The sequence below is a fragment of the Micropterus dolomieu genome, linkage group LG23 (assembly GCF_021292245.1).
Source record: "Micropterus dolomieu isolate WLL.071019.BEF.003 ecotype Adirondacks linkage group LG23, ASM2129224v1, whole genome shotgun sequence".
NCBI classification, from domain to species: domain Eukaryota; kingdom Metazoa; phylum Chordata; class Actinopteri; order Centrarchiformes; family Centrarchidae; genus Micropterus; species Micropterus dolomieu.
The window spans coordinates 23465672-23487346 of NC_060172.1; the positions used below are offsets into that span (position 1 = coordinate 23465672).

At 40.7% G+C, this 21675-nt stretch overlaps 1 protein-coding gene across 1 annotated transcript in view; it reads left to right on the forward strand.

Annotated features, from left to right (window-relative positions):
* Window positions 1-21675, forward strand: part of ephb4a (eph receptor B4a) — a 35594-nt gene continuing 13919 nt past the window's right edge. The window contains exons 1-3 of the mRNA XM_046039393.1: window positions 1-949; window positions 18894-18964; window positions 20780-21061. Coding sequence (XP_045895349.1) covers window positions 871-949; window positions 18894-18964; window positions 20780-21061 — 432 coding nt within the window. The 5' untranslated portion in view covers window positions 1-870. The remainder of the gene's footprint in view (window positions 950-18893; window positions 18965-20779; window positions 21062-21675) is intronic.

The following is a 21675-nucleotide window of genomic DNA, read 5'->3' on the forward strand; positions in this document are numbered from 1 at the left end:
GCTGGTGCCATTCGACTCCGGGTTTGATGCGGCGATGAAGTCCTCGGTGACCACTAGCTTACTGTAGTCATCCCTCAGAGCTGCTTTACCGCTCAACTTTTAATAACCGCTGTGCGTGCAGTCTGCTGAGTATCCAGAGAACAAACTAGACATTTCCCCTCAGTTTCAGCCTAATTTTGCATGTTAATCCAGTCCAGACTAGACGTGTCGCGCAAAATCCCCACCACCTTTCGTGGATTTTTTTTTCTCCCGCAGGCAAATAGTCTGGTTCTTTAACTGGGGAAAAAGGAAAACAAGACACACTTAGGCGGACTGTTTGCCGAACATGACAAGAAGATGTGGAAATAGGTATGCATCGACTGATAATGAGGATTGTCGCTGTCACTAACAGATATGCAGTGAGGTGCCGTGGTTGCGGATTCAGCCTGCACGGCCATCTAGCTGAGGGGGAGATTTTGGGAGAAGTCGTGTGGAGCACAAAGAGCTGGTTAAAGCCGAGGACACAACAAGTTTCAACCATGCACCCCTTGTGCTGACCGAGAACTGAGGTGGGAGAGGAGCTGCAGCAGTGTTTGTTTGTTTCTGACCAGACTTTCACCACAACACAAAGTTGGACAATTCGGAGAAGTTTCCAGTCACTTTTTATTTAAAGTGCCGGAACCCGACTAATTAGACGTGCTTTATAATCTCTATAGACTGATAACCGCATTTAGCAGCCGAAGTGTGAGGCTCTCTGAACTGAAGTCTACTTTAAATGCGGACTGGTTTGCGGTCAGTGAGTGCACCGCCGAGCTGCCACAGCCACTTGATTTTTTAATTCAAGGCAAATCAGAAGTCGGTTCTTTTTTACCATTTAGTAGTAACAGCAATATGGAGCTGACATACAGGAGCATTGTCCTGCTGGGGAGCATCTTCCTGGACTGGGCTCTTCTGGCTTCTGCAGAGGAAGGTGAGTCTGGAGTTTTTATTCAAATGCTGCCCAGACTTGTTTTCTCTGGTTACATGACTGAGTGAGATGAGTCCAATTAGTATTACATCGTGTTCCTTACCCTGAAAGGAAGTGTAGTAAAAACCACAAGGCAATTTAAAAGCATGCTAAATTCAAAGACCACTCAAGAACTTTACCTAAATCTCAGGGGACTAATCAAAATATCATGGCAGGATATGACTGCAGCCTCACTGATAAGAAGCACTGTATGTTACAGGCAAAGCATTAATCCAATAGCATCATCACCATGTAAGAATCTTCTTCCTCTGGCAGTGGGCTATTAAGCTTATTTAGAAAGAGTTTCTTCCACATGTTGCCAAAGAAAAGGTTTTGCCCACCTGATATCTTCGCGAAGGGCATTTCTAAGACATACTTTTAGTTTTCACTTTCAAATCATCAATAACTTCCCAGGCTGCACCCTAAGAATCTTATCCAGCTCACCCTATAATCTATAAATCATCTGGTGCGTTAGGGCTAATGCAGGGCTGGTGTGTTTTATGCGGGTTTAATGTAGACATCTACATGAGGCATTTTAGCCTTGAGGAACAACGCTTTGTATCAAATATATAATCTCGTTCATAATTTATATTAGTTTCTGGCAGCAGACTTGACATTAACTGGCAAAATTGTCCTGGATCTGCTTTGTGAACCTTGGAGGGACAAGTAACACAGTATGAAATTAGCTGTCACAGTGTTAAAGAAAATGATGGTTTCAAATTGCCTGTTTTCACAGGTGAGTACAGCTCAGCATCGTCAGCATAACAACAGGGCCAGTGTGTGGATAATTTGCTTAATGCAGGGTTGAGAGACAGAGCCTCAGTGAGCCACACTGACAAATAAGAAACTAGAAAGCTGGGTGTTTGTTTATTTTTAATCTCCTGCCATGTCGCTGTCTTTATGTGACATTAATGGGGACGTTTCAGTGCTGTGGAGGGAGCTGAAAGCTGATTTGAGTTCGTTAACAATGCCGCTGAGACAACTTTCTGTAATACCTTTGATCCAAAAACAGTCTATGGGAATAACAGGTCTGTTACCACTCTATAATCTCTGATTTCTTTTCTGGTTGGTGTTGTTTTAAGCTTATACACAGCTGCTTGAGGTGATGTTGCTTCATTGGGGCACGACTAGCATGTGCTCTAGTTGTAATGGACATATATACGGTGTATATACATTAAAATAAAACAAAACATTGACACAACAGTAATTTCTCTGGCCAATTCCCAACGTGTACTGCTACATGAGGTAGGTGTTTTGTTACAAAAAATAAATAAATTTGCCCCGAAAACAATGAGCACTTGAACAATAATGTTCAGTCCAATCAATAGTTGCCATAAACAGGAACACCATGAACATGCATGACTACACATATTCTATGGCAGGAACATGAATCTGTCAACTGCCTCTGGTTTGAGGCCGGACGCCACATTCGCTGGCACTAAATGCCCTTTCTTGGAGGGGTGGACTTACAGTATGGCTTCTACTGTAGACTGTACAAACACATGGATGTAGCATACAGTATGTGACTTCAACCGTGGTTTTCTGAAGGGTTTTTTAAAGCCTGGATTTGCCGCTTGTGAGTACACACCCACCAGAAGAAGATGTAAAATTACCGCAGCTACTTTGTTGACTTTGTATTTCAAGAGAGAAGTTTGGGATTTTCCCAGACACGTAACAATTGGTCATAGTTTTCTGGGAGCCAGGAATTTGATCTTCGGTCTTTTCCTCCTCGACATAAGAGGTGCCCAACCTCAGTTGTGTGTGTTAGGAAGCGATGCCCAGCAGGTTTTTTAGTGGCAGAATTCATCAAATGTTTCCCTTTTAGAAAATGAATAATAGTCTCAATCGACTTGGCTCTGTTTCCCACTTGCTGATATTGGTTCCAAACAGGTGCAGCACAGGCACAGCGTGGAGGACAGACATGTAGTCGGGAGCTGAGGGGGTCGTAGCGCCTTGTCGACTGACTCCAGAACATCTGTGGCTTGCCAAGTGTGAACAAGATGTCTGGTTTCCATGTCTTGTGTAATGGCCCGCTGCTCTGCCAGCACACTCTGGATCGTCCTCCCCCTTGTTCTCCACCTAGTAGGGAATTCTGTAATGAACTGATGGGAGGGTAGATGAAGCTCACTGCTGCCAAATATCTCCTCCTTTTCCAACTAAAGGATAAATGACTCACTTACACACACCACTTGCTCCTTCAGCGCGTGGATCTCTCTTGCTTCTGTCTCCGTGAAGATTAAAACACGGACCTCTTGATCAGAAAATTACTTTGGCTGGAAATTAATAGCAAGCTTTGGGTGGAAATTAGTAACGAGGATGCACACGCACACATTGTCACACACACAGAAGAAAGTAACACGCTCTGCCTCGCCTTGCATATATAAAGTGTGTCATGTACAGAGATCTCTGACCATGGCCTTAAATGGAAAAGGCATGTGCTTTTTGTCCAGTATTAATAATTCTCACTAATGTAGCCCTACTGCGATTTTAAAACATATTTAACTGTAAATGTAAGTTATAAATGTTTGTTATCCTCCCACACACAGGCGCAACCTATAAAGTACCCATTTTGTTTTTCTCCCTGCCCCTCGTTATTCCTTGCACATACAGTTTCTCTCTCTTACCAATGGCAAGATGCAGCCTGTGACAAAAGCACTGCAGTCTTCCCCACCTGTTCAGGTCCAGAGCTCAAATGATGAAAACTCGTCTGTGCTCATCTAGACTTATAGGACAATTTTCCACCCAGGTGTACCACATTTCTATTCTGTCCTATCTTATTTCCATAGCTTTAAGGCATTTCTGAGAGGGAGCACCACTGAAACACCTGTAGTGTAACAAGTTTGTAGACGGTCTCTCTTAATATCGATAGTCATGTTTCCATCCAAGTGTACCAGAGAATCGGCTAAAGAAAAGGTTAATAGATAGATACATTTCCATCCACTGCAAATGTTTTGCAATATTTAGACCTTTTCTTTTATGTGCAAATTGAAAGTGGTGGATGCATCATGCGACTCTTGTTACATGTGTTCATGAAACTTGACTGTAGCTTGATTGTGGTGGAGAATTAGCTGAGATTCTGAAGTATATGTGTGAAGTATAGACAGTGTCTATTTAGCAAAATTGTTTACTTTTGTCTGGGAGGCTTGTACTTTGTGCTTATAGTTTTTACAGTGTTGTAAATCCTGCTGGCAGTGGAGAGTATACCCTCTGCAATATGGTATGTTATTGCAGCTCCTACATCCTTCTATTTACAAAGCTTTTCACGTAATGTGCAACAAGCGAGTGCATCTGCCAGTGCAATTTGTTTTAGCATTCTTGTTGATGGGGTCAAAAACATGGACAGCTCTTTAAGCCTCTACTAAAGGAAAGAGGGGTGATGTGTCATCCTGTCTCTTGCAAACTTTGCACACAGCAGCCGTTCTATATCATGCTCGCCCAAACCAAAGCAACCCTATACAAAAGAGGTGATGTTAACATGTTTTGTTTGGCACATGTGCAGACTCCATTCTCAGCAATGAGCTCACACAGCTACAAGTAGATGTGCCGGGGGCCAAGTGGGAGTAATGACAACTGAGTTGCATTTCCATTAGTGTTACATGATTTAAAACATTGTAAATTGAATATATATATATATATATATATATATATATATATACACAATTTAATCCGAAGAAGGGTGTGTGTGTGTGTGTGTGTCTGTGTGTGTGTGTGTGTGTGTGTGTGTAAGAAATAACTTGCAGTACTGTTGATAGTGACAGTGGATTGGTAGTGGATTGTGTGGAGGCAGCGAGGGACGCCAATGCACATCTGTCCCTCATATCCATTCAGCTTAAAAAGCAGGCTTCTTTATGTGGAATTAAACAAAATATTCAAGCCTCATATTTATGTAATCTGCTGTTAGACGCTTTTAGGTGGAAGGCAAGATTGACACCAACCCTCTAAAAAATGTCCAAAAAGTGGGGACATTCTCGTGTTTTGTACACCGTCTGTCTTCTGTTTATTCTTTCACCTCCTGACTCCTCCGTGGCATAACTAGCATGATGAATAGCGTAATGCTTCTCAATCTAAACCAAAACTCACTAAGTGTTTCAAATGCAAAAAAGGATGTTTTCATCCAAGAGGCCTTACTTGAGCCTCAATCCCTTCTTTCACAGACATGTAGCCTTTTCTTTTGCTACTCTTTCCACGTCCTCTGTCTCCTTGATGTTTGACTGGTGCTATGCTGTTTCCTCTTGCTGACTGTCTCCCCTGCCGTGGAAATGTGGATCGTTTCCCAGAAATCCTTTTAAACGGAACCGATTTTTATAAGAAAGGGATTTGCATTTAAAGCAACCTCCCCCCTCTCGGAAAGCCTGTAGCCCATCATCCTCAGTACCTCAATCCGATGATTAGCTTCCTCAAGAGTTAAACAGGCATCCGAGTGCCACAAGTACTCTCACTCCATGTCTCTCTCTCTCTCTCCCTCTCTCTCTCTTTTCCCCTCTCGCCGAAGAAGGATGCATATGGCAGCCGGGAAATGCAGGTGGATGATAGTTTAGCTCAGTGAGAGGATACACCCCCAGCCCATACATCCATGTCAGGCATTCACTTTGGAGAGCCAGTCTGTCCTCCACCCACACGCTACTCTCTGTGAGTGGGACACAATGGGGACAGGCTGCAGCAGAGAGGGAATGAGGCCACAGCCTATCAGCCATAAGCACCAAGGAGAATGGCACTTTTAGAGGGATGGGGGTTCTCTTTGAAGTGAGTCAAGGAGAGATGGGGAGACCGTCATGAGTTGACGAAATAGAAAGAGCAAGCGCAGAGAGGGCAAGAATGGTGCAAGTGTGTGCACGTCTGCGCGCTGCATAATGAGCAAAGTAGGTATACTGCCTATTTGCATTCTGTAATCATACACACCTGGGGCCAGATTTGTGAGATACATGTGATGAGCTGAATACGTGATTATAACAAAGGGATTAAAAAGGCCTTTACTGTACTTAGACAACAGCAACTGAGAAGGAGCTATTTATCTCAGGTCCATCTTTCTCATTTATCTTGCACTCTAATCGCAGCTGTTATTTGAGGCTTACTGCGCATTGTGTTGGGGAAAAAAATCTTTTGTGAAGCGTTTCTACATACCATTATTGTCTTACGCCTTGTGATGTTTTTGTCGTTACTTTAAAAAATAGAATGAAATCTTGAAGGGGGGGGGGCAACATGAGGCTGGTGAGGCGTCTGAGCCTGGATGTGCAAGAATTGATTAAAAAAAGCAACCTTGATGTAAAAATTTCTCTGCTTGAAGCATGCGCGTGACTTGATTCGATTTGAGTCTGGGATATTTTCCTCTCTGCGTCATAGGTTGACCTACATCTTGTTTTTGATATGCCCGTTTTAAGTTAAAATGCTATTCACTCGGTTCGACAACAACCTAGAGAACACGTGCGCATTTGCTTTCACCTTCATGCTTGCACACGGCTCGTCTCCCAGGGCCTGCTTTTATATACTGCATTGAACCAAGTAGGCTCTGCTGTGTACGGCACAACACAGACATTCCTGTGCGCTAGCTGCCCTCCTACAGCTTGCACACAGCTAAGAGCTTTAAGAGGGAGTCCTGCTCCGAAAGGAGTGGGTCAGTTCACATAAAGAAGCATTAAACACCTTTTTTTTGGCAGCTTGGTATCTTATTTTTAGTGAGTGCTGCACACAAAATGTTCTTTCACTCCCTGCCTACCTTCATGTTCTTACATATCACCATTGCTTCAATGATAACTGATTGCTGTCTCTGCTCCACCCATCCAATTATCGCAGAAGGGTCATTGTATTATTGAAATCCATTTAAATAATCGATTTTTCTGAGATTGGACAAAAGTATGGTAATTCACTCCTTGCCAAAAAACATAGTATGGTTGGCTGAGGAAGGAAAATTAAGCTCTTTGTACTCTAACAAATGACTCCACATCCAAAGATGAGTCTATCTTTATTCTAGATAAATCGGTCATCGCCACACAAACACCCAGTCGCAGGCTTGTAGGAGTAAGGCTTAGACTGATGAAGAGAATTAGCCCTCAGCGTGTCTGTTGTTGTTTGAATATGAAGAAGTGTGATGTGTCAGAATAAAAGAGAGAGTCTCGCTGAGAGTCTGTTTTCTTGTATCTCTACTTAGATGTGTCAATCCTTAGATGGTTTATTTAGCTGTAGTTTGTACTGCTGGCTTCAAGCTGTCCACCTCCCACAGCAGATTAGTCATTGAAAGCTGTGTGTGTGTCAGTGTGTGTGTGTGTGTGTGTGTGTGTGGGGGGGGGGGGGCAAGAATTCTTGAGCAAGATTTTATTTTTCCCCCAAAATGAATTGTTGAAAGATATTGCTGTGGTAAAAAACACCAACTCTGTTTTAAGCACAGCCGTCGACATTTTTGGGGCTCATGGAGAGTTTGTTAGATGCATCACAGCAGTAGATGGAGCTATGTGAGTTTTTCATCAAGCAAATTTTTAAATGAAATGGGTCACCTGTCATATATTACTATATAAACATTCACATTATCATGTCTTTTCAGCTTTAACAAACAGGAGTTCATTTTGCTGCTGCTGCTCTATGGGATAATATATCATTGCAGCGCTGTTGGTGAATGCACACATTACCACATTTTGAAGTGGATCCCAGTCTTTTTATCAAATGACCCAAGACACATGCCAATAATTAATCTATAGTCATCTAGCTGGCAAACTATCTGGTCTAATTATTGGAAGACACAGCACTCACGGGGGTGGCAGAGTCTCCTGCTGGTAAAAAAAGATCATCCTGGATTTCAGTGCTGCATGACTCCAAAGTGTCCGCCCTGCAGGGGTGCCAGTCTATGACTAACCCCGACCTCAGGCCTCCCTGTGGACAGGAGAAGACAATGAGTATCCTTTCACAGGATGAATGTCCTCTTCAAGGATTGAGAAAGTGTTTGAAAACAAGCACACAACCTGCACTTTCACATGGTGCTTTTGCCATGATGACACCTAGCTCAGCTCTGTGGCTTCACGGATTATCTGCTGCCTTCAAGCTGTCTATAAAGGAAATGGCAACATGGTGGCTCATTACTTTGTAGAGGCCACAGAGTGATGATGTGTGATAGCTTCCAGGTATTGAGCAGGGAAGTGTCTATAAAGTTGTCAGAAGTAAATTTTGTTCATGAGGATCTTGGTGCTGTGGTAAAAAAAACCCTCACAGATGTATTGACAGCTTTCTATCTTAGTTATGTGTAATCTTCCTTCCAAGATGATAGTTAATTTCTTTCCCATTACATAAACTGAAAATGTGTGACATTTGTCTGTTTGCAGTCAAGCATAGAAATGTGGTGCTTTTTTCTGCCAACTCTGATCACAGGATCTAGATTGCTTTGCTCTGATGTTGACTAGCACATCACCCAGATGATCAATCAACAAGCAGAGTATCATTTCCCAATGTAAACACCTTTTCTATGTAGATGAGTGTGGCTTTGAGTTAGTTTTTGTTTAACAAATGTTCTTTCCTACTCTGCAGTTGTACAGTCTGTAGCTTTTGACAGCATCCAACAAAGTAAAACCTTTTTGTAAAGGCCGCTAGCACAGAAATTGTCTTTTAAAACACCAAAGTGTTAAATGTATGATTCGGCACACAACTGTTTACTGGGGCACTTGCCTTTCAATTGTGTAGAATCAAGGTCTCTGACAAGAAATAATACATGTTTTTAAGCCCAGAAGAGGTTACTGCATCACTTTTGAAGATTAAAAGATGTGACATGCTCACAAAAATAAGGCATTCCCCGTCTCGCCGTGTTTGCATATGCTTTTAATAAAATACTATAATGTAATATTGTAGAATTAAAGTGAATTCCCTTAAGTCAGTCAGACTCCAGCAGAATTTCTATGAACATAGTGATGAATAAAAATGTGTCTGGCTACACTAATCAATACACGTGACCCACATTTCATGGAATAATCTCTGGCTGCAGCTCTAGTCGTGGCGTTTCATAATAAAATGAATCTCCAGGTTACAGTGGAAATGATCAGTCTGATTGTCTACCCCAAAAACAAACAGAGCACACACCACTGGTTTGTCTTCTTTCTAATTTGGGCATCGTCTCAAGTGTTGTCCCTTCTTCCCCTCACAGTGGTCTTTAATAATTGCTTGTGGAAATGCAGAGGTTTTGAAAAGTGCATTAAACCCTATAATGATTAGAAATTCTTTTTAAAGAAATAATTTTTTAACTTTAACTTAAATTCCTTTGTAATTCATTCCTCCTCTTAAAGGATTCTGTATCAGGAAGCCATGAGGGAGTTGGTTTAGCCTGCAACAATGTTCTCAAGAAGGCTTTCAGATTTTCACAGAGTTGGGTTATTTTTGAAGAGGCCTTGAGAAAATGGGGTCCATAATTTGAAGTAGCAGGAGGTGAATTCACTCAGTGGCAGATCAATCTAACTAAAATGGAAGGAGTCTATGCATGTATGGATGGAAATGTTCTTAAATTTTTCTCAACAACCATTCAGTTCCAGACCCATAGTTTTAGATGTACGCATGCTTGAGTTAAAACAACAGTCGGTGACAGTCGGTGACTACATTATACCCAGAGCCACGTAGAGAGAGGGTTAGGGTTAACCCTGGTTATTCTTTATGCCTAACGTGGCATCCGCTAATTTGAGTGTAAATATTAATGTTTTGATAACCCTACGCAGTGGTTAACTTAATGTTACTAAGCTAACGTTGGCTTGCCACCTTCAATGAATACTGTCACCCTATCCTTTGTAATGCCCTGGGAAGATTTCATTTTTTCACGGTTATGTCTGGATCAGAAACTTCTTAGAGTTAGATTTCAGTGGCAGGGGCTTTTCTTTCAGCATCTCCTGTAAATGTTATGCATTTATAAACACATCTTTCATTTACATCATTACATAAACATTACATTGAGCTTTTCATGTGTGCAGTGTGTCTAGCCTACATTCAGTCCATTAAATGTAAAGCAGAAATAACAATAATCATTCAGCTATTATCATTAATATTTTGGGTGTGTCTCATGTTTTGGGAACACCTCAATAAACTGAAGGCATATTGTAATATTTGCTGTTGATAAAGTTTAAAAAAGGGGGAAAAACTGGCGGTGCATGCATACGTCAGACAGTGGGTCTGAACTGCGGGGCTCTCTGGCTCTGCAGGTTGATGATATTGAGAATACCAGAGGCATTTCGGCCCGTTGCAAATGGGTATGTTTTGAACGGGCGCTACACTAGTCACTAAAAATCTCTATTTGTATTCACATGCTCCTCGAATGGTCCCTTTTCCCAAGTTGGGAAGTCGTTCTTCCGACTTGTATGTATGTGTATTCATGAGTTTTAAGTCATAATTTGGAGACAAAATGGAAGCTACAAAGGAGATGTGTTGTATGTTCTTGCTCAGAGCATTTAAACCACGCGTAGAAAGCTGTTTGTTAGCAGAACATTGATATACAATACATAAATAAATAAAAAGTGTCTTACCATCAACCCAACATTTGCTTTCATCCACCATGTTTCTGCAACTTGACATCAACTCAGCAAAGCGGATATCAAAGTTTTCGCAGACTTTCCGACTTGTTGTTTCGAATTGAGGTGAATTTACAAGGAATCCTGACATCGCCCTTGTTAGGTGTATTGATGAGGAAGGAAGTGCAGTGTTGACAGTGTGTTGTGCAAGCTCGTGAGATCTATGGTACATATTTATTAGTAGTGCATTACTACTGCTGGAACATAGACTGTGTAGTGTATTGACAAGGGACCCCCGTTACACTGTTTCGCCCCCGAACAGCATGTTGGGTAAAGCTTGCTCTCCGTCGCTTGGTTCAGTACGTTCAAGAAGAGATGAAGAAAGAGGGCACTAGTATTCCAAAAGGGCTGAAATGCACTGTAAAGCAAGGCACTTTAATCAATCATACCGTTAGAGATAGTGAGGCGAATTGTGTATGTAAAGCTTGACGTTCTTAAATTTGTGTTCTTTGAGTTAAAATGATTAACAATTTAACCAGAAAAAAAAGTGAGGTGTCCTACCTTTGGTCATGTTGGGATTTAAATGTGGAAATTTTCTTCTTCTGGCCAATGTTATTCAGTTCCTCTTGTACACAGCAAACACTCCCTTTAATAACACTAATCTATTCTCAAACAGTCATAGATGTCACCTCTCTGTAGATGATGATGTTCATATTTCATCTAATGTAGTCTCTTTGGGAATATCTTGAGGCCTCACAGCTATGTGAATTTTGTTTGTCTGAGGAAAAAAGGCTGTCTGAGTCCAAGATGCACAAGTGCTGTTCAGCAGTTAACACCACAGGTCAAAACTCATTACTCGTAGGCGGTGATATAAAAAGCCACAGAACCAAGTCGACGTCTCACTTCCTCTTAACCTTAACCTCTCATATTACGTGAGGCTCCAAACTTTTTACACCATTGAGTAAATATTCACTTTGAACTTGTGTGGCTTGAATAATGTAGCAGCATTTCCTTCCACTTTACTGCAATTAATTAAAAGGGAATGGCCATGAATCATAGAAGGTGCTTCTACCTGTATAAATCAACATTTGTTTCGTGTTCCAACACAAAGCTTTTGTTAGATCCTTTCTTCTGTTGTGATTCACAGATGTATTCATACTTAACAGTGAGCAAGAATTAGAAAAGATTAAAAGGGTGATCTGCCGGTGGATCGTATGTTAGGCGAAACAACAACTAGAAATCAAAATGGTTTCAGTGTTGTAGTGAATATATTATTAGCTAAGGAAGATTGACCTCTCTTACAAGTTCTCCAGTGTGATCTCTGAGAATGAATTGATGTAATGATTCTGTCCGGTGAATCTCTGGTGACTGTAAACTGATGCCAAAACGTTCAGAGGTCGCGTAAATTAGACCTGTACTTAATCCTCACTGCTTTGGGTCAGTCACTTTCATTCACAGCAGTGTTGATCCTCTCTGGTGACATCCTTGGTTTCTGTCCAGTATGAAGTCTCCTCCCTAACTAGGCCACATCCTGTCCTGGGACAGAGACCAACCACAACACGCATTGATATGCGTCCCGACCAACAAGAGAACTAACGTGTCACACATTAACACCTTTTCTTCATTTCACCCTCGCTCCTATCATCTCGCTACTCCATGACACACTTGAAGTAGCTGAGCTCATCCACATGTGCCACAGGAGGATTTTGTTGTAGACAAGTAGTTCAAGAGGGCCCCCCTTGGTTGCTGTGCATGTGAAGGATGTGCATGTTGGCGGCCGGCCCCCACCAGACCAGGAGACAGGAAGGGGGGCAGGAACTACAGGAAGCTGAGGTCTAATCTCACTAGACACAACTCTGTCAAAAACACACAAACATGATTCATACACACATATTGAGTGCAAGTTTTTCTTTCACATGCACACACTAACCTACCCTCTTAAAAACAACACTGGACAGCTGGCACGTGAAGGAAAATCAGTTTGTCTTCTCATTTGCTTTCTTTAACTGCTCCATTGTAGATAACCAAGGACATCCAAAATTTGCATTTTTAATGATTAACCAGCGTAATCCTTTGTAACATGTGGTTAATAATACCTGGAGAACAGTCACTCCTACCATATAATGATACTCTTTTGCTAAGAAATTATTTGAATACTCCAACAAGCAAAACAAACTAATGTTAATGCAGACGTCATTTATTGTAACCATAGTTAGCCACTTAAGAACATCGACCTCACTGGGGAACACTGATGTTAAAATGGAGAGAAAATGACCAAAGTGAGTATTGTTTTATTTTTTTTAAGGAATAGTTCAACATTATTGTCATGCTAAGCCTAGTTGACGCTACACGATTTTTTAACCTGATTTGCCGGTCAGTGAGCCAACGTCGTTATGCCAACTCCACGAGGCAGGTATATATATAACAGGCAGCTGGCAGGACAGAGAACTACTTTTTCACTGCAAAACACTTTTTACTCGCCTCCAGCTCTCTCTGTAGCTTAGACGATCCCTGCTACCTGTGTGTGCTAATCCATTCTTTCACCCATATTTTTGTCTTTATAATTACTATTTTTATATTAACAAACAGCAGCTGTTTTGTGTGTAGTATCGCGTCATTTCCCGTTTCACATTTCACGTGTGTTTTCTTACAAAACGTGGTTTGGACACCAGCCGTCAGGTGACACAGACATTGTCAGCTCGTGTAGTGTGTGGCCCCCTGTCACCACCGATCAGTGACGTTGTGTAATCTGAGCAGCACGACATTCGGCTGACGATGAAAGTCGTGTAGTCTGTGCGAGCCTTTAGAGAATGCCTCTTCCATGTCTATACTGTAAATATTCAGCTACAGCCAGCTACCGTTAGACTAGGACAAAGACTGAACATGAAGGAACCGGCTAGGCTGACTTAGTCTGAAGCTATCAAAAATCTACGGATGATGTACGGATTTAACAAACAAGATGTAACATGTTCATTAGTGAGCTTTGGTGCAGGTGGTAGGCAAGTTTTCTTTTTCTTTTTTTAAACCATTGAGCAGTTTCAAGTAAGCCTTTTCCCCCTGTTCCCAGTTTTTGTGCTAAGCTAAGCTAACCGTGCAGACATTAGAGATGTATCGATATTCTCATCTAACTCTTGACAAGAAAACAAATAAGTGTATGTTCCAAAATGTTGAACTATTCCTTTAACTTAAATGTGAAACGTGAAGGTATCAAATTGCCAGAGGCACCAGAACATCCCATAAGCATCTAATTTCAGGGTATTGGCTTTGCAAAATTTAAAACATGTGCTTGCAGTATTCTCTGAAACACATGAGGTTTTGAGTTACACCTGGAGGACAATAACTCTCCTATCAAGAAATTACTTCACACTACTCCAAGAAGCAGGACAAACCTTCATATCGAGCAGGGAACAGAGCAGCTATATGCCCCAAACCACCAAACAAATATGCAAGCTGATATGATTTCTTTGCTCGGCATCATTTATTTCGTTTTTTGTGTCTTGTATTGATTAAATTACTTTAATAAGAAAAAGCAATGTATTTCTCTGACAGAAAAATTGTCAGTGTTTGTTTTTATGTTGAAATAATTAAGCTACACATGTGGTATATGTCAGTAGTATCAATGTCGGGATGAGATGGAAAAGGAAAGTACTGAGCGTACAGAAATACATTATGATGACACCAATATGTTATCAACCTGTCATGGCTTCATGTTAGCTGGCCAAGCCAAGCACAAAAAAAGACATTCAGAGCAAGCTTGATGAATGTAGCTGTAAAATTGGCACACTGAAAAGTCTATCTAGTTTTTATACATTTGTCATCTGTAAATCCCAAACCTTCTACTATCTCTTCCCATCTTACGTTCCTCTTTTCCGTTATCCCCCTCTGTCTCCATTTCTCTAGGTGTATGAGGGTAATTGGCACTCTGTTTCTTTAATTAAAATGAGGTCTAATTGTAGCTGAAGCAGGGCAAATGTTCATAGGCCTATAATTTCCCTATCACACTGCAGAGCCATGGAGAGAGTAGAAAATAGGGAGGGAAAGGGCACGCAGAAAAGAAATTACCACAAAAGTGAAGAATGGCGAACAGGATTCAGAGCAAATGGATCCTGCTGTTGAATTTGAGGTGAGTTGTCAAAAGCTTGAAGACAACTGTATAGAAAATGAGGGAGTAATATTTGGCGCATACCCCCCCCCCCCCCCCCCCCCCCCCCCGTCAGAAATAGAGGGTCAAGTTTTACATTTCAAAAGAAATGTGTACAGCACCCTCTATTGTTGTCTGCCTTTCATATGGAATACCTTCCCATGTCTGTTTTTTTCTGACATGGTTTGATGATTAAAATCAAAACTATACCACGCTAATACTGATATCTCACCTACTTCAGGCCTCTCATTGTCTTTCCTTGGAGTAATTACTTGACTAATAATGTCTTTTTATAATATTTAACAACATATAACATGTCTCCGTAATTCCAAGGCTCAGTCCTGGTCTTCTTCCCAGCGCCAGTATCAGTTTAGACGTCTCTTGTGTCTCCTAATGTGGACAATTGTACTGTAATTACTGTACAGTTGTTTCTTTTGGGTGTTAAATATGGCCAGATGACGAATTTTCATTGTTCCTTCATTTATCTAGCACTAGGGGCAATTGGCAAATGGCAAATGGCGGTGGGCGGCCCTGCCTTACAATGAAGGAAAGCCAGCTTCCTCTAACAGGGCTTAAGTCTGGATCTACTTCAGTGAAAGGCAAGGCCGTGCAGGCACATAATAGAAATGCTCACCATCTCATAGAAACACTCACGCTCACACATCCTGTCTCATAAACCTTAATGGTAGAGTGCGATAAACAGTGATTACCATGCCTGGGGGGTGTTTCTTTTCCACTCCTTCAAAATAAAATACAAAACGAAACAGAGGCAGGTGTGCATATGAAAGGTGGTGACGGAGCAGTCCCCAAACTGGAGCATGTGTATTATGAAGGTGTTTTTTTTTAAATTATGCTGGAGTGAACTCGAGGTAGACTAAATGTGGGGGAAAGCACCTGTCTGAACTTTGTCATCCAATTATCCTCCTCATCCACCTCTCTCCTTTTTTTCTCTGCTTGCCGCAGACTTTCCTTTCTTCTTCTTTATCGCCTCACATTGTTGTTACAAAGCTGGTGGGCTTCTGGGGCTTTCAAGCGGAAGAGGGTGACAAGCATGTACATTTGTGTTTTCTTTACAGAGAGTTTGCATAGAGAGAGTAAAATGAGTAGGCTGCAAAAAAGAATCGGGTAGTACACAGGGAGAAGTCATTAATAAAAGCCACATTTACCTCTGTGTGATACAATGACAAAATTGCGGCATATGCAGCCCTGATAATTAGTGTTATCAAGTCACTGCTTTCATATGCTGTGCATGAGACAGGTCACCCAGACCATGGGAACAAGAAAATGACACTGAGTTGAAATGCAATAAGAAAGATTTGTTAATTTGGCTTTATGGCAGTGAGAGTGGAGTTGAGAAGGGGGATGAATTCTGTGTATGAGGGGGTGGGTTTTTTTTTCACTGAGGAAATGCATTAAATTAGCAGGAGCTAAGATGTGAGCAGCCCTCAGCATGATTGAGTGTGATCATTGAAAGCATTATGGAAAAGCAAGGATATAAAGAGTCAGATATTTATATATGACGCTAGATATTTTCCACTTAAAGCACTTGTTCTTTTACTGTTAATTATTTTGTATTAAAATATCCATGTGTTACAATTTTTTTTTTATCTAAAGGAGGAATAGCTGTTGGGCAGAGTAGGGCATATTTATTTAATACAGTTATCAAATCTATCTGTAATATGTATTTGTATTGTTATTGAAATTCTGACTCTGACCAACTGTATTATCCTGTTAATTCATCCCATTAGTATTTTTTTAGAATGAGGCTTGTAGGATATTTCAAATTTCAAATAAAATAATCAAATGTTATCTTCTCCATCAGCACAGAGGAACAACAAACAGATTTACCATAAACTATAAGCTTAGTGTTGAGTGCAGCTATGAAAGCATTAAAGACACTGTTTACTGTCCATGCTGAACAGACCTCACTTGTCCTCTATATCTGATATATATAGTATCTGATCTTTAACTGACAGTTTAAGGTTAATTAGTGTTAAACAATGGCGTCTGTCTCTGGACTGCTATAGCTGTAACATTGATCTCCGCAGGAAGCCAGAGTCAGACTCTGCCTTATATCGGAGGATTTTTCTGCCTTCATGTGTATTTCATTGGGATGTGGGTTGAAAAGTGGTAAATGTGATTGCCTCTCACTTTACACATGATCGCAGAGATTAGTAACTGTAGGCGGCTGAAGTTATTTTCGTAAAATACTACAAGTGCCTGTGTTGAACAGTGTTGTGCAAAATATATTCATAGAGCACAAGGAGTCCCTAACAGCCTTCATATCTATCATGACTTTTGTTTCTTGTACTGTTTTATATATGTTTTTATGTTATAACTGCTTCATGTTAAGCACTTTGTGACGTTTGGTTTTAAAAGTGCTCTATAAATAAACATTATTATTATTATTATTAATATTATTATTATTATTATCTTCATAATGTCTGGTGCAAAAGCAGTTTCCAAACATAAATGGCCAGTTCTACTTCCCAGTGCCCAAAGTGATGTCTTCAATTTTTTTGTTTTCACCGGCCAACTGTTCAAAACCCAAAGGTATGGAACCAAGGCAATGTTTGGTGTTTTTCTAGATGTTGTCTTAAAGGATTCATTGATTTTCAAAATGGTTGCCAATTTATATTTGGTCAGTCAACTAATCAACCATTTTACCACTACTTAACTTTGCCTTTCCAGGCGATGGGAAACTTGCAGTTCTAGTTGAGGTGTTTTAGATTACATTCTGTGTAGTGCACATTTCAGATAGGTTAATTGTAGATAATAATTAACAACTTTATCTCTGAAAAGGTAAACCAGTACCAGTGCCAGCTTCACAAATGGCAAAAGCACATTAAACATTATTAAACGAATGGAAGAAGTATAGTCTCCACATTTGGATAAATACAGAATGAATCACTGATTCTGTGTATAAAATTAGACACTTGACTTGCAGGCATATATTAAGAGCAGATGTTTTGTACAACAAAGCAACATGTTGAAGCAAGTAGGAGGTGGAAACAACACATCTTAAACAGTTGACGAAAACAACACTTTGGCCTCATCCAGGATTCAGAGTGAAACATGTTTAAGATATGTTTTTGTTATGAATATGAGAATGTAATAAGAATAATCTTACTAAAATTACATTTTTATTTTAAGATATGGTTTCAGTGCAATTCAGGCACGATTTTATTATTTTCATGAAGCAAAAATCAATACACTTAGATACCAACATCGGGGAAAATAAAACTTGGAAATTAAATGTTTTTTTCCAGTGCAGTGGTTGTATTGTATTTGTCTATAAATGTGTGTGTGTGTGTGTGTGTGTTAGTGGGGTTATGGGGTGCCAGGTTTTACCGTTGAGCTTTATATTGGAAGGCTAATTCAACAAAACATCTTAATAACCCCAGTGATAAACTCACACTGAAATCCCCATTTCCTCCGGCATCCATTTTCATGCAGGTGCTCTCCTTGATCATGGCACACAGGAGAGCCGCATTAAATCCTGTTTATTGGTAAAGCCAAACTGCCTCACCCTTGAGATGAGCTTCCACGGGGAACATGCATGGCTCTTAAAGCCAGGCCTGTGACAGAAACCTCATCCCATCAGGAGAAAGTCACAATTCAGCAGAGACAATCTGCTAAGACAGCTGGGGAGAAAAAAAAGATGTCCTCCTCACATGAGAAGAAGTCCCTTCACCCTAACCCAACTCTGCATCAGGTTACATGCAGTTCAAGTCCCGGATTTCATTGAGATACTGAATCATAGCAGAACAGCTCAGATTGATTGTGAGCTGGCGGCCTGCCGCTCAAAAGATTACAAAAAAATCTATTCTATTGTAATCACAGATCGTGACTGGAAGGGCTTAAATCTTTATGTACGTGTGTCTGCGTGCGTGTGTGTGTCTGTATCTATGAGAGTCTGTTCGATTGTCTTGTTCCAGCTACTTGTCCCTACTCTCTCTTGACAAAGGCAAACTCTCTTCACCGGGTTTAGTGTGACCACAGGCATGGTGTGTTGCTGGGAACACAAGGGACACTGGGGAGAATAAAAACAAACATGATAGGAAAGACAATTTTAGGGTAGTGGGAATCTTTCTGTAGATGTAATTGACTGGTGAAACTCCATCTCATACTCTAATCCCAGTATAAGCCATAGCTGATAGGCAGAGAACTCGGGATTCGAAATATGTGGTTTTAAATTCATTTATGTGTTTCTTTGAATGTAAATGAGTCTCATACATGTCACTTTTATATTTCCTGCTGTGAGTGATTTTATGTCTTTTAAACCTTTTTTTTTCCCCCACAGAGGTCCTGATGAACACTAAGACAGAGACGTCTGATCTCAAATGGACCATCTTCTCAAATGCCAAACCCGAGGTATGGGCCCCAGCTTCAACATGTTATCCGTATTACTAACATAGAGCTTGTGGTGACTGGGGATTTTTGCCCTCCTGCTGTTCCTTTGTTACTTTGGCTATAAAAGAGTTCCTTATATGGCAGGTAACTGACAGAATAAAGGAATCGCCTGAGTGAATGTGGGGTTCAAAGTATATTGAAAGCAGATGCTTTGATATATCCCATCAACCTTGGAGTTGGAGTCACTAGCTGCCCACAATTTTGAATACTGCTGCCAGAAAAAGACATATTTGTAATTTGATCAACTGAGGAGTGGTTGCTAGGGTATTTTTGCCAGCAGCGTCAGTGACCAAAACTGCTCAACTTGCTGATGTCTCACAAGGAAAATGGTAACAGTGATGCTGGCAAGGAGATTTCTGGAACCGGAGAGAAATTTTCAGCAAATGTGTCTGCGCTTTTGATTAAGATGCAAAGCAAAAACAGGCCGACAGTCTCTAAATAGTTTGCACGGCCATTATCATCTGAAGCAGTTTATCAAAAGTTCCACATTGTCAAAATACATGGCTGGACTGTGTTTTATTACACTAACTTAACAGTAAAGAGCATAAAGCTGTGATTTAGTCAAAAGTGACAGGCAGCAGTGGAGAGATGCCATGAGCTGTCGACATTAAAGATTACAGATATAAAAAGACTATTATATGGTTTATTTATTTTTAGCATTAAAGGGTTATGATACTCTCATAGTAGATATTTGTGGCAACTCCTAACCCTGTCAGATAAGTCTGGCTTCTCGATTTCATATTAATTACTTGACAGTGTGGGTGTGATAGAAAGTAGTGTAAATCACATCACTCAGACCTAAGCTTTGCACAGAAAGGACATGGCAACCAAACTCAATTCTTCGATGTTAAGTATAAAATCAATTGTGATTGGCCTTGCTTAAAGATCTCCTTGATTTGCTTTCAAAAAACATTTTTAACAACTGCTTTACATGATTTTTGTCAAATCCACATGAGCCCTGTGGGATATTCTGTCCATCTTCGTTGCAGAAAAGATTTTGTTCACAGAAATATGTGTCCATAATATTTATTTTTTGGAGGATTAAAAGGGAAATTCTCCCCTCAAGAGATTTAGACCTGGCTCTCAGTGCTCTGCTGCGCTGTAATTCATTCAGACCAGTATTCTGCCTCACTCAACACAACATCTGTAAATGGATTTTTAAAGATTTACATATTTACATAACTGAATTTCTGAGCCTCAAGTTCAGCAAATCTCCTAAATTCTGCCCTGAGTATGTTAATTTCTTGCTTGTTTCCCGCTTTTGGGAACATAGTGATGGTGAACATGTTAGTTCTTGACTCAGAAGTTAAACATTAAGTATTTAAGTTACATTTGGCTCCCCAACAAAGGTAGATTCCTGTGGAGGATTTTCACTTCATACATATTTGTGATATCCCCTCTGTATTCTAGTATTTTAGTCTGAAAGTGTGTTTGAAGGGTGAGAGAGCTGTGCCTGTCTCGGATACTGTGTGCCGTAGTATGCTCTGTTTGACAAGTGAGACTTGTATTCCCACTCGCTGGGCTGCAGCTCCATAGGAGGAATGATTTAACAGCCCAGATTTAAATTTGGGCTGGATCAAAATCCAGCCTCTGACAGGTGCAGTACAGCAGAGGGCCGACAAAGAATTGCAACATTATTATGATTAATAGGACTTTTAATGTGACCAATTATATAAAAAGCCTAGTGAAAGACTTTACAGGAGAATTAAACATACTAGTTTTCTGGTTAAGATGTCATTTTAACTTGACTACCTTTGTTCTCATCTTTGCTCTCAGTGGGAGGAAGTAAGCGGTTTAGATGAGGAGAACAACAGCGTGAGGATCTATCAGATCTGTCAGACTGACAGCTCATCCAGCCATTGGCTGCGCAGTGGCTTCATCCAGCGACGAGGAGCATCTCAGGTTTACGTGGAACTGCGATTCACCATGATGGAGTGTTCATCCAGGAGCACCCACCAACGCAGCTGTAAGGAGACCTTTAACCTCTACTACTACCAGGCAGACTCCAACGAGGCCACTTCCACTTACCCACCCTGGATGGAGAACCCATATATCAAGGTACGTCCATGACAAGTGCTATAGGATATCCACTTTTGAAGATCAGTTTATTTGCCATGGTAAGCGCCATTCAGACTGTGAGTACCACTGTATAATGTTTTATTTGGCTCTGGAAGAACCATCTGAGAATGTAATTAATTACTGTGCTGTAATTACTGTAAACTATAATTGACCCTTTGCTAAGCCACGCCTCCCTTAGTCACTGTTGCTAACAGTGGCAGCGCCGTGATAAAAGTCCTGACGGACTGCCACTGTTTATTACTGCACTCCCTGGAGAAATATTGTCTAATTTTTGGAAAGAGCGATCCCAGAAAGAAGCAAACATTATTGCAGTTGCGTTGTGCATCTGAAGATTTTCTTCATGCTGTCAAACTGACTCAAACTGACGTGAAAAAAGTAAAGACAGAAGCTAAAGCCTACCGATCACAGAGTAAAAGTGAACCGTTGTAACCTATTATCTATTGAGAAAGAGGATATCGATATTAAGGATCAACACTGTTCCTGTACAGCTGGGTAGGTCTCTGTTCAATATTACAATCATTAAAAGGCAAAAACAGTTAGCTAGTTTTAACTAACTAACATTACATGAGGAACAATCCACAGCTGACATTTTT